This window comes from Opisthocomus hoazin, chromosome 4 (assembly GCF_030867145.1).
Source record: "Opisthocomus hoazin isolate bOpiHoa1 chromosome 4, bOpiHoa1.hap1, whole genome shotgun sequence".
Classification (NCBI taxonomy): Eukaryota; Metazoa; Chordata; class Aves; order Opisthocomiformes; family Opisthocomidae; genus Opisthocomus; species Opisthocomus hoazin.
Window position 1 is genome coordinate 43,644,564 of NC_134417.1, and position 16,665 is coordinate 43,661,228.

General features: G+C 50.7%; 1 protein-coding gene and 2 non-coding genes across 3 annotated transcripts; all 3 read left to right on the forward strand.

Annotated features, from left to right (window-relative positions):
- The first annotated feature begins 889 nt into the window (after positions 1-889).
- Positions 890-5,271, forward strand: RPSA (ribosomal protein SA). The gene is made up of 7 exons (XM_075418803.1): positions 890-991; positions 1,253-1,420; positions 1,960-2,078; positions 3,371-3,616; positions 4,512-4,640; positions 4,863-5,031; positions 5,127-5,271. Exons 2-7 carry the CDS (start codon positions 1,288-1,290, stop codon positions 5,219-5,221), a joined length of 891 nt encoding a protein of 296 aa, XP_075274918.1. The 5' UTR covers positions 890-991; positions 1,253-1,287; the 3' UTR covers positions 5,222-5,271.
- On the forward strand, positions 2,702-2,861 carry LOC142361265 (small nucleolar RNA SNORA62/SNORA6 family). The gene has a single exon (XR_012763860.1). It is a non-coding gene; the product is annotated as a small nucleolar RNA SNORA62/SNORA6 family (small nucleolar RNA).
- Positions 3,787-3,945, forward strand: LOC142361266 (small nucleolar RNA SNORA62/SNORA6 family). The gene has a single exon (XR_012763861.1). It is a non-coding gene; the product is annotated as a small nucleolar RNA SNORA62/SNORA6 family (small nucleolar RNA).
- Positions 5,272-16,665: the final 11,394 nt, after the last annotated feature.

Genomic DNA, 16,665 nt, shown 5'->3' on the forward strand with positions numbered 1-16,665 from the left:
GAGAAGAGATAGCAGACAAGCTCCCTAACGCGCCTGGGTAGTGGAGGGTAGTGGGAAAGATAGAACAGTTTAAAGGCACTGTCCTTGTAATAAACTATTGAATTACGGATCTCTCTCTCACCTAAAAAACAGGCAAACACTTTGCTTGCTTTTTTAGTTTTTATTTTTAATGTATTACGTGCCACGCGTAATCACTGACACCAGAACCGAGCAGGAACTATTCCTCATCCCGCGCGCACACACAGATATCCGCGTGTACTTTTACAAACTTGACGTGGAGCTCTGGAATATGCTTATCCCTTCCGGTTTCAAAGCATCAAGCTGATCTGCGAGCCGCCGAACTTAAGTGAAACCTCAGTCGGGGCCCTGCCTGGGAAGGCAGCGCGCGTCTCCGAGGGACCAAGGCCAACCCCGTCCCGCGCGGACCGCGCTTCCGACAGAAAGGCGCCCGCTCGCTTTCGAGGAAGGAAGAGGAACCGCCCGCGGGATGACAGACAAGGCGCCGTCCCCCTAATTAATTAATGGAATTGAAAAAAAAAACCACCAACCCAAGGGAATTCGGTACGCTGGCGCACGCACCACGTGATTGAAGTCACCTGACTATTTTTGCCCCGCCGAGGCCTCCGTAGCGTCACACGTGCAATCAAAAGGCCCACTGACCAGCAGACCGCCGCCGCGCGGAAACCCGCCCCGGCGCCGCGGGAGCAGCTCCGGCGAACCCCCGCAGCCCCGCGGTGCCCCAGAGCAGGGGCGAGAAGGATCGGGACACCCGGCCCGAAACGCCGATGGGGGGGCGGAGGCGGCGCCGCTCCGGCGGAAGGCGCGGGAACGGCCGGGCCCGGTCGCCAGGCGCCTCCTGCCGCAGCAACGCGCGAAGCCCCGCCCCCCCCGGGGCTCCCCATTGGACCGGGAGGCGATATATAGGCGTCACGTGGGGCGGGTCTTCCCTTTCGTTCCGCGCCTGGCGGGGCCTCCACACGGCGTTGTCAGCGTGAGTCCGGGCCGCGGGGCCCGGGCGGCGGGGCTGCGTGCGGCGCTGGCGGCGGGGCTCTGCGCCATTCTCTCCGCGCTGCCGGCGGGCGGGCCGGGCCGGGCCGCGGGGAAGGCCGAGGCCTGCCGGGTGGCGGGGAGAGGCGGCCGGCGCAGCCAAGATGGCGGCTGGGGCCTCCGGCGGGCGCGTTGTCCCGGGGCCTCGTGGGGCGGGCGGGAGCAGGGGTCCCCGCCTGGCTGAGCCGGCTGCCTGTGCCTGCAGATTCCCTGTCGTCGCTTCCAAAGGGAAACCCCGCAATGTCCGGAGGTCTCGATGTCCTGCAGATGAAGGAGGAGGATGTCCTCAAGTTCCTCGCCGCCGGGACCCACCTGGGAGGCACCAACCTTGACTTCCAGATGGAGCAGTACATCTACAAGAGAAAAAGCGATGGTAAACCCGCGGGGTGGGCGGCCCCAGGCGGGCAGCGGGGGCTTCGGGGGCACGGCTGAGGAGGGCAGGGGGGTGCTGCTGCTGCTTGAGCTCTCTGGCCGTTCCTCCGTGGCCTGAAGGGTGCAGGCGCCTTTGCGGATTGAACCGTGTTACTCGGAGAAGCAGAGTGGAGTGTGGGTGTCAGAGCTTGGTAAATCAATTACAGCTGAATTTGGGCACTTCTTCTAGTTCTTGACTGTAACAACAAAGTGGTTTTATTGTCTCGGTAGTGATTTCTGCTGCTTGTTTGCATTGTCCTTCAGTCTGAGCAGCACCGTCTTAAAAGATTGCAGCTCATACCAAGCCCTGGTTCGTGTTGATAGGTGCTGGAAGTGTGCTGCCTTGAAACCGTGTGGGACAATTTTCCTTGGAATAACTTTCCACTGACTAGAACTTTGGAGTAGCCACAGCCACGTGGCAAGTTTAATGGCAGATGAGTGCTGTCCCGTTTTAGGATCTTGTATTTGCTGGCTGCTCCTAAAGCCTTTTGTCACCAATAGGTATTTACATCATCAATCTGAAGAGGACCTGGGAAAAGCTCCTCCTGGCAGCCCGTGCCATTGTTGCCATTGAGAACCCAGCTGATGTGAGCGTCATTTCTTCTAGAAATACTGGACAGGTATGGATGTTTGTTGGTCATGAGGTCAGTGGTCTTGGGAGCAGAACCCTCTTGCCATGCATCATTGCCTGCTAGCGGCAGCTTGATGATAAAAGGGAATAACATGAATTTTGGCTTTAGGAACACTTCTTTGGAAGCACGTTTCTTGTGATGCACTTGCAGCTTAAAACAGATCAGTTGAAACTCACCCCCCATTGGCATAATTTCAGGGCATTTGGTAACTTGATTTTCTTTCATGTCCTCCTTTGAGTATTTCCTGTTGGATTTCTGGCATGTTAGTGGTTAGTCCCCTGGTGCACCCCCCTGTAATTCTGTGAGTCAATGGTACTGCTTTTTGGGGTCAATAAGTGCCTGATACAAAAGTTTTTTCAAAGAAATAATTTGTTCTGTTATTGACAAATGTATAGTAACTAGTATATTTTTAATTTGGTCTCTAGATCTTCAGCAAAAAAAAAATCTGTCGTAGAAGGGGACACAACCGTTAAATAAGATCTAATTAGCCACTGGACTTTGTGAGCTTAGTTCCTTTGGACTGATGCAAGTGGTGCCACAGACGTTTGGGGAGATTGTGAATGACGTGGGGTGGATTTACAAAGGCGAGGCTTGGGTTCCTGTGGACTTGGCCTGCACACTGTTAAAGCTTGATGCTGAGGTCAGTTCCTGGCCGATGAGCTCTCAAGTGTCGGAAGTGTGCTACAGCAAACTGGATGGCAGGGTTTTCGCTAACGCCAGGAGAGGTGCTCCCTCTGTGATTGGAGTTTGATAGTAGGCCCTGCCACACGCCTGAGAAGTTGGAAGCTGTTGCAAGTGAGTTGAGAACTGCCATTTTAATGGACACAGCTACAGTTTGTGTATGTTTACTACTGAGCTTTTCCTGTAGTTCCTGAAGTGATGCTGCTGGATAATGAAAGGATGTAGAAATAATGGAAGAAAATTTGCTTTGCTTTTGTTAGAAGTTATTTTTTTATCCCCCCTTTAGTGATTTTATTGTGAGACTTTGGAACAGAGCTTGAAGATAACTTCAGGAGAATAAAAAGTTGTTTTTTCTGTATGCTGACTTCCTGCTTTGCTGGTGGATATGATCTTCTTAACTCCTGGTGTTGGTGTAGATATTTTCAGAAACATTTTTATTTTGTCTTGTTCTGACTGCAGAGCTGATGGTGACCCTGATTTCACAGGAACTGAAATGAATAGTTCAGTTAAGTTTTGTGCGTGTTCACTGACAGCATACCTGGGTGACCTGGTAGAAATGCAGTTCTCGTGCTTCACCTCTGCTGTGGTCCATTTTGCAGCGTGCGGTTCTGAAGTTTGCTGCTGCCACTGGGGCCACTCCTATTGCTGGGCGTTTCACCCCCGGTACCTTCACAAATCAGATCCAGGCGGCTTTCCGTGAGCCACGGCTGCTGGTTGTTACAGACCCCCGGGCTGATCATCAACCACTGACAGAGGCGTCTTACGTCAACATTCCCACCATTGCGCTGTGCAACACCGACTCCCCGCTGCGCTATGTGGACATTGCTATTCCCTGCAACAATAAGGTAATGGCTTTGTTGTAGCTTTCAGAGCCGCTTCCTCCAGAGCATGCCCTAGGTTGTGAGATGGATGCTTTCTGTGGGGGAGGGTTGGCTTGTATGGCCCCTGTCTCCCAGGATGGCGAGCTAATTAAGACCTCCCGCAAGCTAGCAGGCGGGTCGGGAGGGGGAGAGAAGCTGCACACAGTTGGAGCTTGGAGCTGAGGCCAGTTTCTGGCCAAGGAACTCTCAAGTGTAGGACGTGTGCTATAGTAACCTGGCAGGATTTTTCGCTGACGCCATGAGGGTCGTTGTGGCCCAATGAGTGGAGTTTGCTAGTCATCCTTGCCACAATTTACGAATGTGAGTGAAAGATAAAGTGAACTGGTGAAGAAACTTCTCTGAAACATTACCTTGCCGGAAACTGCCTGAAAGTTAAAGTCTAGGGAGGTGGGGAACCAGCTTTGATCTCTGTCTAGATGTCATTCTCCAAAACTAATGTAAGCCAAATCTGAGCATATGTGTAAAATTTGCTTATTTGGTCAAGTTTTCTATTTGTTCATTCTAGCTTATGTGATGAGCATAATCCCTGTCCTTTGGACAAGATTCATGTGGGGCAGTGGGCAGGATGAAACTCTGTAGTAGGAAAATTGCTTCAGGCTGTGCTGTATACTGCAAATTCAGATGCTGGTGGTAGCAGTGTGCTGCGATTTCTGCGGAGAGCTGAAAGCGTCACTGGGAACTCGAAAAGCTGCCCTTTGAGTCCAAGTACAGAAGTCTGGACGTTAGCAAGTCGTGTCTTTCTCTTGCCAAGCAAGAACATTGGACTGGGTCCAAAGAAGTCTTTTGCTCTTTCAAAGAAAAAAGGTGTCTTGAAAGGCTTAGCTTTACAGCAAACCTTGCGTGCTTTCCTCTGTTGCAGGGAGCCCATTCGGTGGGTCTGATGTGGTGGATGCTGGCTCGCGAGGTCCTGCGCATGCGTGGCACCATCTCCCGTGAGCACCCGTGGGAAGTCATGCCTGATTTGTACTTCTACAGGGATCCCGAGGAGGTAGGAGGCCTGTGGCAGGTGGGGTGTCCCCATGAGGTGTCTTACTTGTGCTCCTGCCCCATGGTCGTGTGTGCCTGCTGTTGAGGACGGGTTTTGCCAATACAGTAATTGCACTGCACACTTAAAGGTGGTTGGTTAATTGCATTGCCTGTTGTCTGCTACATGGTAGTGAGGGCGGTGAGGGGTTTCTTGGGAGGCTTAGGCTACGCTCTTCCATTGCAGATCGAGAAGGAGGAGCAGGCTGCTGCTGAGAAAGCAGTGACGAAGGAGGAGTTCCAGACTGAGTGGACTGCCCCGGCTCCTGAGTTCACTGCTCCTCCTCAGCCCGAGGTTGCCGACTGGTCTGAGGGAGTGCAGGTCCCGTCTGTGCCCATCCAGCAGTTCCCCACAGGTCAGTTTGGGGGACATCAGTGGGAAGTGGGGGGGATGTCATCGTGGGTGGGAAGAGCTGGAGTGCCCTGACCATTGCTGTCTTTGCCCTTGCAGAGGACTGGAGTGCCCAGCCAGCCACTGAGGACTGGTCAGCAGCTCCCACGGCTCAGGCTACTGAGTGGGTTGGCACCACCACAGAGTGGTCGTAACTTCAGTCACGCTGTACTGCGAGAGAAATAAAGGCTGGTTTGGTACAGACCGTGCTCGGTACTGCTTTTTTAAGCTTGGCAGGTGGCGTGGGACGTGGGTGGGGTGGGACGCAGCCCTTGGCCAAGGGTGGGGAGAGTCTGCGAGCTGCTGGTCGGTGGAGTTGGGGATTGCGGGGCCCGTTTCCCGCCTTCCGTGGCTCCCCGTCCCCTGGTGACGTGGCAGTAGGAGGCCAGTGGCAGAGCGGCGAAGGAGGACATCACCTGGTGATGTGCGGTGGCGGGGCTGGTTTTGCCGCCAGTCCCCGCACGCCAGGCAGGCAAAGCAGGACTGGCCCCAAGCGGGGCGTTTCATGGCCCCCACCCGGGGTGTTGGCACTTTGCGGGGCAAGGCGGGGGATTGTGGCCTGGTGTGGCAGTGGCCCGGCCGTGCGGCGTGCAGAGGCGAGCCTTTGAGTGGGAGCTGCCCCCCACTCCAGGTGAAACACTGGTTCCAGCATCAGCGCTGCTGATTCCTTGCTCAGAAATAACTGCAGTAATCGTTAGGAAAAAAAAAACATTGATTCATCTGCTTTAACGATTTTGAGGTTTAGATTTCAGCGATTAATAGCAATAATGGGAGGTAGACCCTTCACCAAGAGAAAGGAGGGTTTTGTTCATTGGGGTGGAGGTGTGTTCAGATTGGATCCCTTTTTCCATATTGCTGTGGTCTCCGCATTCTCCTTTTTCTGCCTTCAGCCGTGCCACTCAACATGTAAAGAATGTTTTCCCCTAGCACGTGTGCTCATTTGCCTTCACTGTAGCAGTGTGTAATAGCAGTAAAAAACCTAAAGCAAGCTGTGCATATTATTGCACAATGTCTATGCAAAGGAAGCTGATCTTTTTTCCTCTTGTCTTTACCTATTAGGTGCCAGGCAGCTAAGGATTTTGTTAATGAACGGCTTTTAGCCAAGAGGCACGCGAGCACTTTACTGTTTGGCCCTGAAAGAGCCCTTCCCGTTCTGTTTGTGCGCTGTGTTCTTCGGGTGTGTGTTTCTGGCACATCCTTGAGTCTCATCTCATCGTTCCCAGCAGCAGGAGGCTCCTTCTTGTCTGTTGCTGCTGGCCAGGGTGGCCGGGGGCCTGTTCGCTTTGGGACTCTGGGTGGGTGCTGCAGCTGGGGCGGGGACAGCCTGTACGGCAGCTGCTGGTTCGCTCCCAGTTCTGAGATCGCCCAGAATGACTTGTCCTGGTCTGTGTTTTCACCATTCCACGCTAGAAGTTTCCAAGCTCAGAGCACAGCTCTGTCCTTTGAATCATTACTGTTTCACCATTCTCCCTTTTCGTTACCTGCTCTGTAACCTTCGTGCGAGTATGTTCCTGTTGATGAGAATATAGCAGTCATCAGACAGCTCCTGAGTTGGTGATGGTGCTGTTTTAAATCAGTGATAGCTATATCTGCGTACTTGTTACTGAAATATTTCGGGCACGTTACTGGAATGTGGTTCTTTTCATCTAAGGGTTCACTAGAGTATCAGTTTGACTTATATAAGTGTCTTTTTTAGGACCAAGGACTGTCAGTGAGAGGTGGATCCACGCAGCCTGGGAAAAGAGGGTCAGGAGACAGATCTCTGCATGTGGATTCAGCATTACCTTTTTGGAGTAACTGGGGTGGGGTGGGAGAGCTCTTTTGGAGCTCTGCAGAAGGGATAAATAGCAGCCCTTTAGAAAAGGAGGCAGCCTTGGCTGCAGCAGCAGAGGGCACATTGTGGAAAGGCTACGAGGAGGGGTCTCAGGACAAGGAGCAGAGGCAGCAGCAGAGATGTGGCAGGAGATCTTGTATCTGCCAGAGCTTCCCCTGTGGCAAATACCTGGCAGGTAGGATTTATTGAGGCAGTGCAGAGGGATGGGAAGAGGAGCTAGGAGCAAATCCTAGAGACAGTGGCTTGTTGATTGCATTTTTTTTCTGGCAAATGCAGTGTTGATGTTGAAAAATGGCAGCAGAGAACTTGTAACCATGTTCTTCTGGATTCAGCTGATTTGACCCAAGTTGGCTTAGGCCTAGGTCTCCCATGTAGTGAAAGCAATTCCTTTCCCTGCAGGTGTTCCATTTCTCCATGAGCTTCTCTTTGTACTTGGTTTGAATTGGTTGAAGTGGGCTAGACAGGCTTCTTAGCCTTTCTCTTCCACATTGGGTGTCAACAGGAGCCTAGCTGATGTTGCTGAGCATCACAGAACCCCTCTGGAGGAGCGAGCTGTTGGAAGATTCCTTGCCAATATGCTACTCTATGATCCAGGAATCTCATATACACCCGTGCTTTCTAATGCCCTCCCTGATTCATGTGCCCCCATTCACAGATGTTCCTTTTCCTCTTCCGTCATTTCTTTGCCCAGATAATCACATGATATTTTTAGTCTCGAAGTATAGTTGTAGGATTACATCAAGGCTTTTCTTTTACAGGAAGCAAAGGGCTTTATGTACAGTTGAAGAGACGCGGCTCTGTTTACTTAAATCTGGGATGCAAAAATGTTCCGTGCTTTCCATCTGTAGGCTACTGGCTTTGTGAAACAGTGAAAATGGTTGAAGGATGATTGATGCTGTCTTAGGAGTATGATATACTCATTGGAAGCCTGTTTACTGAGATCAGTGTGCAGCATACAAGTAAGTATGCAAAGGAAAGTGAGTTTTGTGTGGCTGATGAATTCACCTCACTGCTTCTCTTAGGAGCCTTCCTGCCCACCCAGGACCGCCAGTGTGCAGTTGGAGTGGATCTTGTAATCTTAAATTTTTATTTTCTTGGGTTAATAGCATCCTGGTGCAGCTAGACTTCACGTGAAGTAAAGCACGTGGTAAATCCTCGATTGTAATGAACTCAGCACTCTCCAAAGCTGTGTACCTTGAACCTTCTCAGGACAGATGAACCCTGTGATCTTGAATGTGTGCATCCCAGCAGAGGAAGTGAAATATTTCAGATTTGCCTCATCACTGTAGGACCAAGGAGCTGCTGGGGCATCTCCCCACTGCCCTGCAGCTTCCAAAGAGATATTGGCTGTCATTTCAGGCAGAATTTCTTTCCTTTAGCCAAAGGTTGGCACTACCAGCTCCCAGCCCTTGCAGCCTAGAGTTTGTGAAAACCTCATCTGCGTGAAGTCTGTGTGACAGGTAATGGTGGAACAGTGCATTGCAGCTGTATGTAGCAGTGGGGATGAAGAACATCATTGGTTTCAGCCCTGTGAAGAGGCAGGCTGTGATAAATACCCTGGGCATGGGCACGGGTACGCTGTGTGCAGTCTCGTCTGCAACTGATCTTACGAGTTTCTTGCTTTCTGGGACACTGATTTGTAAATCTGTTTTTTGTTTGTTCTTTTAAAACTCTTTAAGAACACTCGCTGCCATTTTTTTACTGTCCAACTTTGAGCCTGTCATACCTATTCCTTTATACATTCAGTAGTCACTGATGAATAAAGCTATATAATGAAGATATTTTTTTATCTACGTAATTGAAAGAACATGTCTTTTCTGGGCTGCTGCTTAAAACCTGAGTTTATAATGTATTCATAAAGCCTGAGTTAAACTGGTGTGTCTCTTACATGTGACAGGGCCCCAGATATTTCTGTCGGTGTTTGTTTCACTGGCTACATGATTCTTGTTTTTACTAGTACTGTTCAAGCATGAATAAAATAAATCCTCTAAAAGACAGGGGCTGTGTCTTTTGAAATGATGGCTCCCGAACCCTGCTTTGAAGGCCAGAGAAACCTGCTTTAGTACAAAACCTTTGTGTTGATTTTAAATGCCATTGCACTACACCCAGCAGGGTTCCTTGGGTTGAGTCACCCAGCTGACTTCATTTTGGTGCAGTCTTGCCAGTGCCCCTTGGGCAGAGCAAGGGGTACCGCAGCGCAACTGTGCAGCCGGCGCAGACCGCCTTGCTGCCCCGCCGTGTGCCCACCACCACCCTCGGTGTGGGGGCTTGGGTTTTAACTCGAGGAGGGAACCGGGTGCAGTGCGTGAGCCAGCGCTGGGTGGCAAGGACCGAAATGATGAACCTTTTGGTGCTCCAAGGGGCTGTACTCCTGCTGCTGGAGGTGGTTTGCCACCTCACCTCTGGAGAGCCGAGGGGACGCTGTGAGTGAGGGAGGCGGTCTGGGTATTTGCCTTTTGGGTCTGAACTGGGTCAGGATGACCACACCGGCCTTTGGCAGCTCGTGGATGCAGGCGCGTTAACAAAAGCGGCTTTCTGGAGGCAGGCAAAGGCCTGAGCATTGCTCCCGCCGGGCAGGTGTCAGGAGGGCGGTGGTGGTGGGTAGCAGGCGGTGCAGGTCATTTCCACGAATGCGGCAGATGGGGCTGTGACTCCTCGTTCGCACGCATTTGGGCTGCTGCTGCTGGTGGCGTGGCCGGAGAGCTGGCCAGGGTGGTCACAGGCTGCTTTGTGAGCACGCCTGGGCCTTTCGGTGTGAGTCCCTCTGGTGAGGGAGATCACCTGCCCCTCCCAAGTACCCCAGCTGCTGTGCAGTGCTGCAGGAGAGGCTTAATACCATCGCAAATCCCCTGGCTACAGGGACTACTGGAGAAGTGTCTTCTGCGCCATCCTCCATCTCTTGCCATCGGAGCGGAGCTGGTCCAGCTGGCGCTCGCCCTGCCTCTCCCCTGGCTTTTAGATGTCTCTGCAGCAGGATGGTGCCCTCTCACAGGGATCACAATATGCTTCTTGTAAAACAACACAAACCCTACTGATACTCTGTACGTGTCCAAGTGTTAAACTTGTTGCCTCCATGCTGAGCTGCAAACCTCAATCTTGCTTTTAATTTCCCGACTGGAGTAAGTGTGGGATGCTGCTGGCTTCCAGTGCAGAGCGACGCAGCGAAGGTGCCTCGAAAACTTTCTAGCTCGTCTGTCCTGCCTGGCTTCTTGCTTCCAAGCATTTCTGGAATGACTTGTCTTCGCCACAGTATCCCAAAGCTCATAGGTATAAAATTCACTGCACCTGTTGGCTTTGCTTAAATAGGGCAAAATTAAGCAGCACATGTAGAGAGGCAATCAGAGCATGTACCATTTTCCTTCACTTATTGGTTTGCTGTTAGAGGCTCTAATTTGAGAGGAAAGATTAAACAAAAACAGCCACCACTACCACTTCCCTCTCCACAGCATCTTTTCTGGAGGCTCCTTTAAGCCACATGCCTGCTCCCAGCTGGTTAAGGTCTTACGAGCTGCAGGTGCCAGGGGGTGGAGTGTCTGCCCCTCTTTGCTCACAAGGACTGGTGTGGGGTGGGTGTGGGTGTGCTGTTGGCTTTTCTTCTTGGCTCTGGGAGGAAAATCCACTTTGTCTGACTGCTGCAAGCAGTTAGCAAGCAGTTCTCCATCAGCTCCTTCAGGAGGGCTGAAAAGTCTAGCAACTAGTTTTTCTGATTTTAAGGGTTCAATGCTTTGAAAAGTTTTGAGATTAATTTTAATTTTTTTTTTTTTTTTTTTTTTTTTGCCTAAGCATGGTTTGGATTCCTCCTTGACTTCTGGACTGCTTCTGCATCTTGTTTTAAGTTTTATTTTCCTTCTGTGAAAGCTACCTGTTGGTGTTTTTGTTTCAAAATGAGAATGGGGATTTCTTGAACCATACCTTGAATACAGAAGCAGGAACTTCATTAAAATGTCAAATCTGAGACTTGCGGTATAAAATGCTGCAAGTTAGCAACGCTGCAAATTAGCAACACTGCATGGTGCCCAGGTGGGACGAGTGCTCCATGGAGCCATTCTTTTGTGGTGGCAGGTTGGTCCGTGCTGGCTATGCTCCCCTGGGATCCAGGAGACAAAGGTTGCTCTATTCAGGTAAGTGTCAGGCCTTTGCGTTTGTTTAATTTTTATTTTAAGTCTTGGGAGTCTGTTCTTCTACTGTTGCAAGAATAGTGGCTTGACCTTCCCTTCTAGAGTCCGTTTGGCAGGCACCTGTGTTAGAGCAGAGCATCACTTAGCTGGCTGCAGCCTGGGAAAGGCTAGGCATGCACGTGTGACCCTGTGCGCGTTCTGGGACGCGAGGGCTGCTGTAAGACCCTGCTGTCTTCTGGGACTGCGGCTTTGAGATTAGTGACTCTTGGGGCTCTTCTGCTAGTAAGATAATTGCAACACAAAACAAGGAGCAGAATGATGAGTGCCTCCTGTGGGGCGATGTAAACCAGAGGAGAACAGCATAGGGACCAGGCACAGAGCAGCTGTCTGCTCCCTTGCGGAGGCTGGGGTGAGCTTAGCAGTAGTGGTAGCTGCTCAAGCAACATCTTGCTGGTACTACAGGGACCCCCATGGCAAGTGTGTTCTTGCTTACATCTTTCTGGTTAGATGAGGGTTAATGGAGGCTGCATAGGATGTGTCTTGGTGCTGCGGAGCCCCCACGTCCCACCTCTGCGGTGCTGGTGGGGTGCGTTTTTCACAGGTTAAGTTTGGGATGAGTGGTTACCGCAGGGTGAGGAGAGGTCTCGCACTCTGCTGGTATTTGTGGATCCGTTTAGGGGCTCCCTAGCAACAGGGGCTCCGAGCTTCAGGCCGGTGCCTTGACTGACAAAGGAACAGCGCTGTCCCCAAAACCACCCCGAAGTTCCCTTCTCAGCCGCGGCCAGGTGGAGCAATAGCCTTGTGAATAGTTCTGAATAGATGTTACTTTCAGAGGTTCTGCCTCACATCTCTTATTCTTCCCTCTGAACGTGAGACCAAGACGTGGCAGGAAAGGGGCACCATGCTGTCTGTGGGTGGCTTGTGGCAGCCAACCTATCAGTGCCAGCTCCCCTTCACCCAGGGAGGATAATAATCTGAGAAGCAATTAGTAAATGAACCATGACTAAGAGGGGCTGGATCAGTACCGGGTTGGGACGCGCTCTTGGCTGGGAGGCATGTGATTTGGCGGCGGGTGGGAGGGAGCCTGGGCTCCCCATCTCCGACCAGGCTGTGCTGGAGGGGATGATAGCTGTGGGGTGGGTTGGAAGGAGGAAGATCAGGTTGTGCCCATGAGGTCTTGCTGCATTTCTGGCAATAAAGAGATGCAAGCTTTGAATGCTGTCTGGGCCAAAGTCCAACCCAAAAAACCCTATTCCAGCTACGTGCAACCCCCCCTATATTTTTAGATGGGTGTTTGTTTTTTTTCTCCTGGACTTTGGGTTGGAGGAGTGCTGTGAACAATGTATGTCTGGTTCATCCCCGATGAAGTGATGGTTTTGGCTGTTTCGTGGATAACTGGTTCAAATACACCACTTGGCTTTGGCAGCGCTGTGGTAGCGTTGCATACCCAGGTGGTGACTTGTCCTGTTCCAGGACAACTTTATTAGCTCTTCAGAGCCAGCAAAAGGTCTTTAAAACTACTTACCCTGCAGGTTACTGGTGTTGGAGGGGACATAAATGGCTGAAAGGGCACGTGCCGGACATTGGGCTTTCTCTGGGGATGGGTTACAGTGGATTTCCTCTGTTTCTGCATGAGGGGGCCGGCTCTGTCTGTGGGCCAGTGGTCAGGGCAGTGCAAAAGCAGATGTTTCCCCATTGCTGGCTCTCTGCTGCTGTGGCACAACCCCATCCCACGCAGGGACGATGGGAGACGTATGGAAAGTTGAGCAGGAGTGGCAGAGAGTTTCCCAGGCTGAGCTACAGCCTCCTGTAAGGGAAAGCTGGCCAGTGGCTCATTAGTTATATTTGCGTACGCAGTGTTGAAATGCTTCTGCAGCCTTCTCCCCCAAAAAGTTCTGGGTTTCCTGGGGAGCAGAAGCTCAGTTCACTGGGGCCCTCTGCAAACCCCCTGCAGCCCTGGCCTTGCGGCAGTTTCCCTGCCGCAGCAGATGCTGGTGGAGCTGGGGGGGACCCACAAGCTGCAGGCGTGCTGCTGCGGTGGCGCTCCGATTCATGTTGCAGTGTTTGTACTGCTGTGCCCAAGCTACCATAGCGAAGTGCTCCGGCTAATCAAGAAGGCATGCTTTTTATTATGGGGTTTCTTTTTTTATTTTTTCCTCTCTCTGGCCCTGAGCCCTCCTGGTACCTAATTTAAATAAATCTGATAATAACCTTCATATGTTGAAGACCTTAAACATCTGATTAGGCACTGCATTATTTACAGCTGCTGCTATCCAAAAAAACCCCCAAGTCCCATGTGTCAGAAATGTTGCTTAGTTAGAGGAAGGTTTGGATCAGCAGCCTTTTTCAGAAGAGGCCTTGGTTCCCCTGGATAGCTTTGCTTTGAGGGAGGGAGAATGGAGAAAGGACACAGCTGTTTAGGATGTTTCTGCAGCTGCTGTTCCTCAGCAAAATGGGGTTACTAATGAATTTTTAATAATGTTGCACCTACTACTAACCTCATCTGCACACTTGATCACTGTGATGGTTTGCCGATCCTCGAGCAGTCCGGGTAACAGTACTATGCCGCTATGGTTGTTTTTATTTTATCTTCGACTTAGCTGAAGTTATTTTTTTCTCTCTCCCACATTGCCCGGAGAAAGATGGCGTTGGCAGCTTCTGTAAGCATCACTTGGTTTCCATCAGAGAAGCTCTCCTTGCCTCCATTCCTGTTTTAATGTCCTGCAGATGTTTCCTTCCAAAACTTTCTCATTGCTTGTGTGTAGCAGCGATGGGTATGGTGTGTCCTTAACCCTGTGCTGGCCCCAAGGCGGGTGCAGGGCTGCTGAATTTCTAACCCATCCGCTTGCTATGCCTGGGGCCAAACCCTCCTGATTTCCCCACTCCATCTGCTGTGTTAAATGATGTTAAATCCCGCTCCAGTTCCCTTGGGTGTGAGTGTCCGAGGAGCACAGCTGGGCTCAGCCCTGGGGGCTCTGGTGTCCAGCCGGCGCGCTCCCAGCTGGGGCTGATCCCCGAGAGGTGGGGGAGACCCTCTATGTTTGGCCCTATCATCCCCTTGGCTGCTCTGGCACCTTCAGAAGGCTTTTGCCCATCTGGCCTTTTCATAGGGGTTTGGTCCTGATACATAAAAAGCTTTTGCACGCTGGGAAATGGCGTCTGTCCATCTGTCCCTGGGTGGCTGTGGGCTCTCCTCCCTCTGCCTGCATGCTGCTGTGGGAGGATGCTTGGTGCACCAGCCACAAACACATCCCCTTGCCTCAGTGCGTTCCAGTTTTGCCATCAATCGTAAGGGAGTGGTGCAGAAAATTATGTCAATATTGAAACTTTTAAAAATCCACTCATCTTTATCTTGGTGCCTGTGTGGATACATGCATAAGCAGATGGTGTCCCAACATGTGGGAGCTTAGTGGCCTCCATTTGCAGAGTGCATGGAGGAGGTGGATATTCCTGGGTAGCACCACGTGGTACCAATTTAAGATTTAGAGACAATGTTCACCGCTGTTTTTGCTTGTCTATAGACAGCTGAATTGAAGGGGACCCAGGGAGTTGGGTCCTGTGATTGGAAATGAATAATTGCAGTAGTCAAGCCTCCCCACATTAGCTTGCTGCAGCATAGCGTTGCATTGGTATAGTCCATTTAAAACACGATGTGATGATGATGATGTTGTGCAAGAAATGGGCTGGGACCTAGAAATTCTCAGTTTCTGGAGTTGCCTTTTTCCCTTGGGAAAAACTGTGTCTGAGCATTTGTGAGCGATAAAGCCTTGGCTGCAGATGAAACCGGGCTGCCACCTGCCAAAGGACAAGCTGCTGCCTCGGGGCTTAGGCAAGCAGCAAGAAAAGCATGATGGAGAGAAAAAAATTCCCTGTGACTGTCAGGCTGGAGAGCTGATAACGTTGCATGCAGCATGAATCAAAATGCAGGGATCGCTCTTTAAAGCCTTTCGGTGAGCACTTCATTATTTTTTTTTTTTTTTGTCAGGACATCGCTGCTTTGAAGATACGAGGTTTAGAGGTGCAGTGGGGTCAGGCTTCAGAGGTCCCCATCTGATCTGCGGCAGCAAAAGCACCTGATAAATGGTTGTGGAGGGGGGTCTGAGCGTGCTGATGTTCAAAGGGGTGGGTGACCTACTGCACCCACAGCCTGCTGTGGTCAAGTCGGGCCCGCAGGGCATTAGATTGGGTATGAGTTCATCTTTGCCAGCATGGAAGCCACTGTGCTGGTCCTGGTGCCAGCAGAGCCCCTGCCCAGCTGGGCATGTCGAGCAGCGTGCCTCGTGGAGTGGGATAAGCTGCAAAAATACCAGTCTCTATCATCAGGAATTTCCTCTGGGCATGTGGAAACAGCCATTGGTTGTCTTCCTCACCTGATTCATTGGTGAAGGTTTCTCAGGGTAGGTCCCAGCAGGTGCTGAAGCCAGTGCATCTTGTGGACCCTATCCCTATGATGGCTCTTTTGGTGTGTAGGCCCTCTTTGTAGTTGAGAGGTTTCTTTAGCTTAGATGTGCAGATGACACCTCAGCACCTTGAAAGAAACCAAAAATCCCTCCCTAAGTCTCTGGTTTATTAGCTGATGTGAGGAAATCCGTCTCCCAGTGCCACGAGCAGTGCTGTGCAATGAAAACCAGTGACGATCCCAAAGAAGAAAGGAGGTGGGATTACACAAGACCTCTGTAGCTCAGAGTTTCCAGGAAGATGACAATCCTATGGCTGTGAAGGTACAAAATGTGTGATAGGTGGCTTTATCTTAGTGCATGGTTGGCTATAAGATGAGAGGATGAAAGAGGGTTCAGCAAGATGATCTTTGCTTGTCTGGAGTAAGTGAGGCTGTCGGAAGAAGATGCTGTCAGTGGTGCTGGTGTGCAATGCTTGTTCCCCTTTCTCTCCCTGGAAAGCTTCCTATAAGCTACCTGAAAATGCAAGCTCAGATGTTTCAAAGTCCCCTTTTGGAAGGAACAACTTCTTATGGAGCGAAAAGCTGATTTTTCCGCTTTGGAGAAGCCAAGGCCCCAGTATTGTGGTACTGAATGCAAAATTAGTGTATTCTTTGCATGTACATGAGATATTTGGATGACTTTTCAAATCTGTTTAGTGGTGTCTACTATTTTCTGTTTGTTGTGAGTACAGAAAGCAGTTTTTCTCGTACCGTAGCTGAGCACAGTATGAAAGAAAAGGCTGAATGGCATTTCTGACCTCAAGAGAAGTGTGCATGCAAGTGACAACCCTTTCACAGCTCATGTTTAGCTGCATGTGTTTTGCAAAATTGCCCTTTTAAATTTAATTTTTTGTTGAGAATCCTTTTCAAGAGTAACACTGAGCAGATGCTCAGTAGTTCCGTGCTCTCTGGCCACGCAAACTGAAAACTGATGCCCAGGAGAGCTGCCTGTTTAAAAACAAGCCTTTGGTGAGAAGAATAATAAAATAATTAAGCTTACATACTTCCTTGTTTTTTTACCAAAACCTTTTGGATGCAGCATTTGAGCTAGTGGCAATGGAAGATTTGAAAGATTTGTAATGCAGAGGGTTTTTCTAGTAGTATATGAATGCAAATTGTGCGCTGTGTGAGATGTTACTAGGAGGCTCCCACTACATGCCACTGAGCTTTTTTTTTTTCCCCTCCCTTTCCCCTTGAAGCTAGCCTGAG

What these genes read in the sequence shown, in the direction of transcription:
- RPSA (XM_075418803.1), top strand. Translation starts at nt 1,288, where the DNA reads ATGTCCGGAGGTCTCGATGTCCTGCAGATGAAGGAGGAGGATGTCCTC. An exon ending in CTACAAGAGAAAAAGCGATG is followed by an intron (nt 1,421 to 1,959) that starts GTAAACCCGCGG and finishes TGTCACCAATAG; the next exon opens with GTATTTACATCATCAATCTG. An exon ending in CTTCTAGAAATACTGGACAG is followed by an intron (nt 2,079 to 3,370) that starts GTATGGATGTTT and finishes TCCATTTTGCAG; the next exon opens with CGTGCGGTTCTGAAGTTTGC.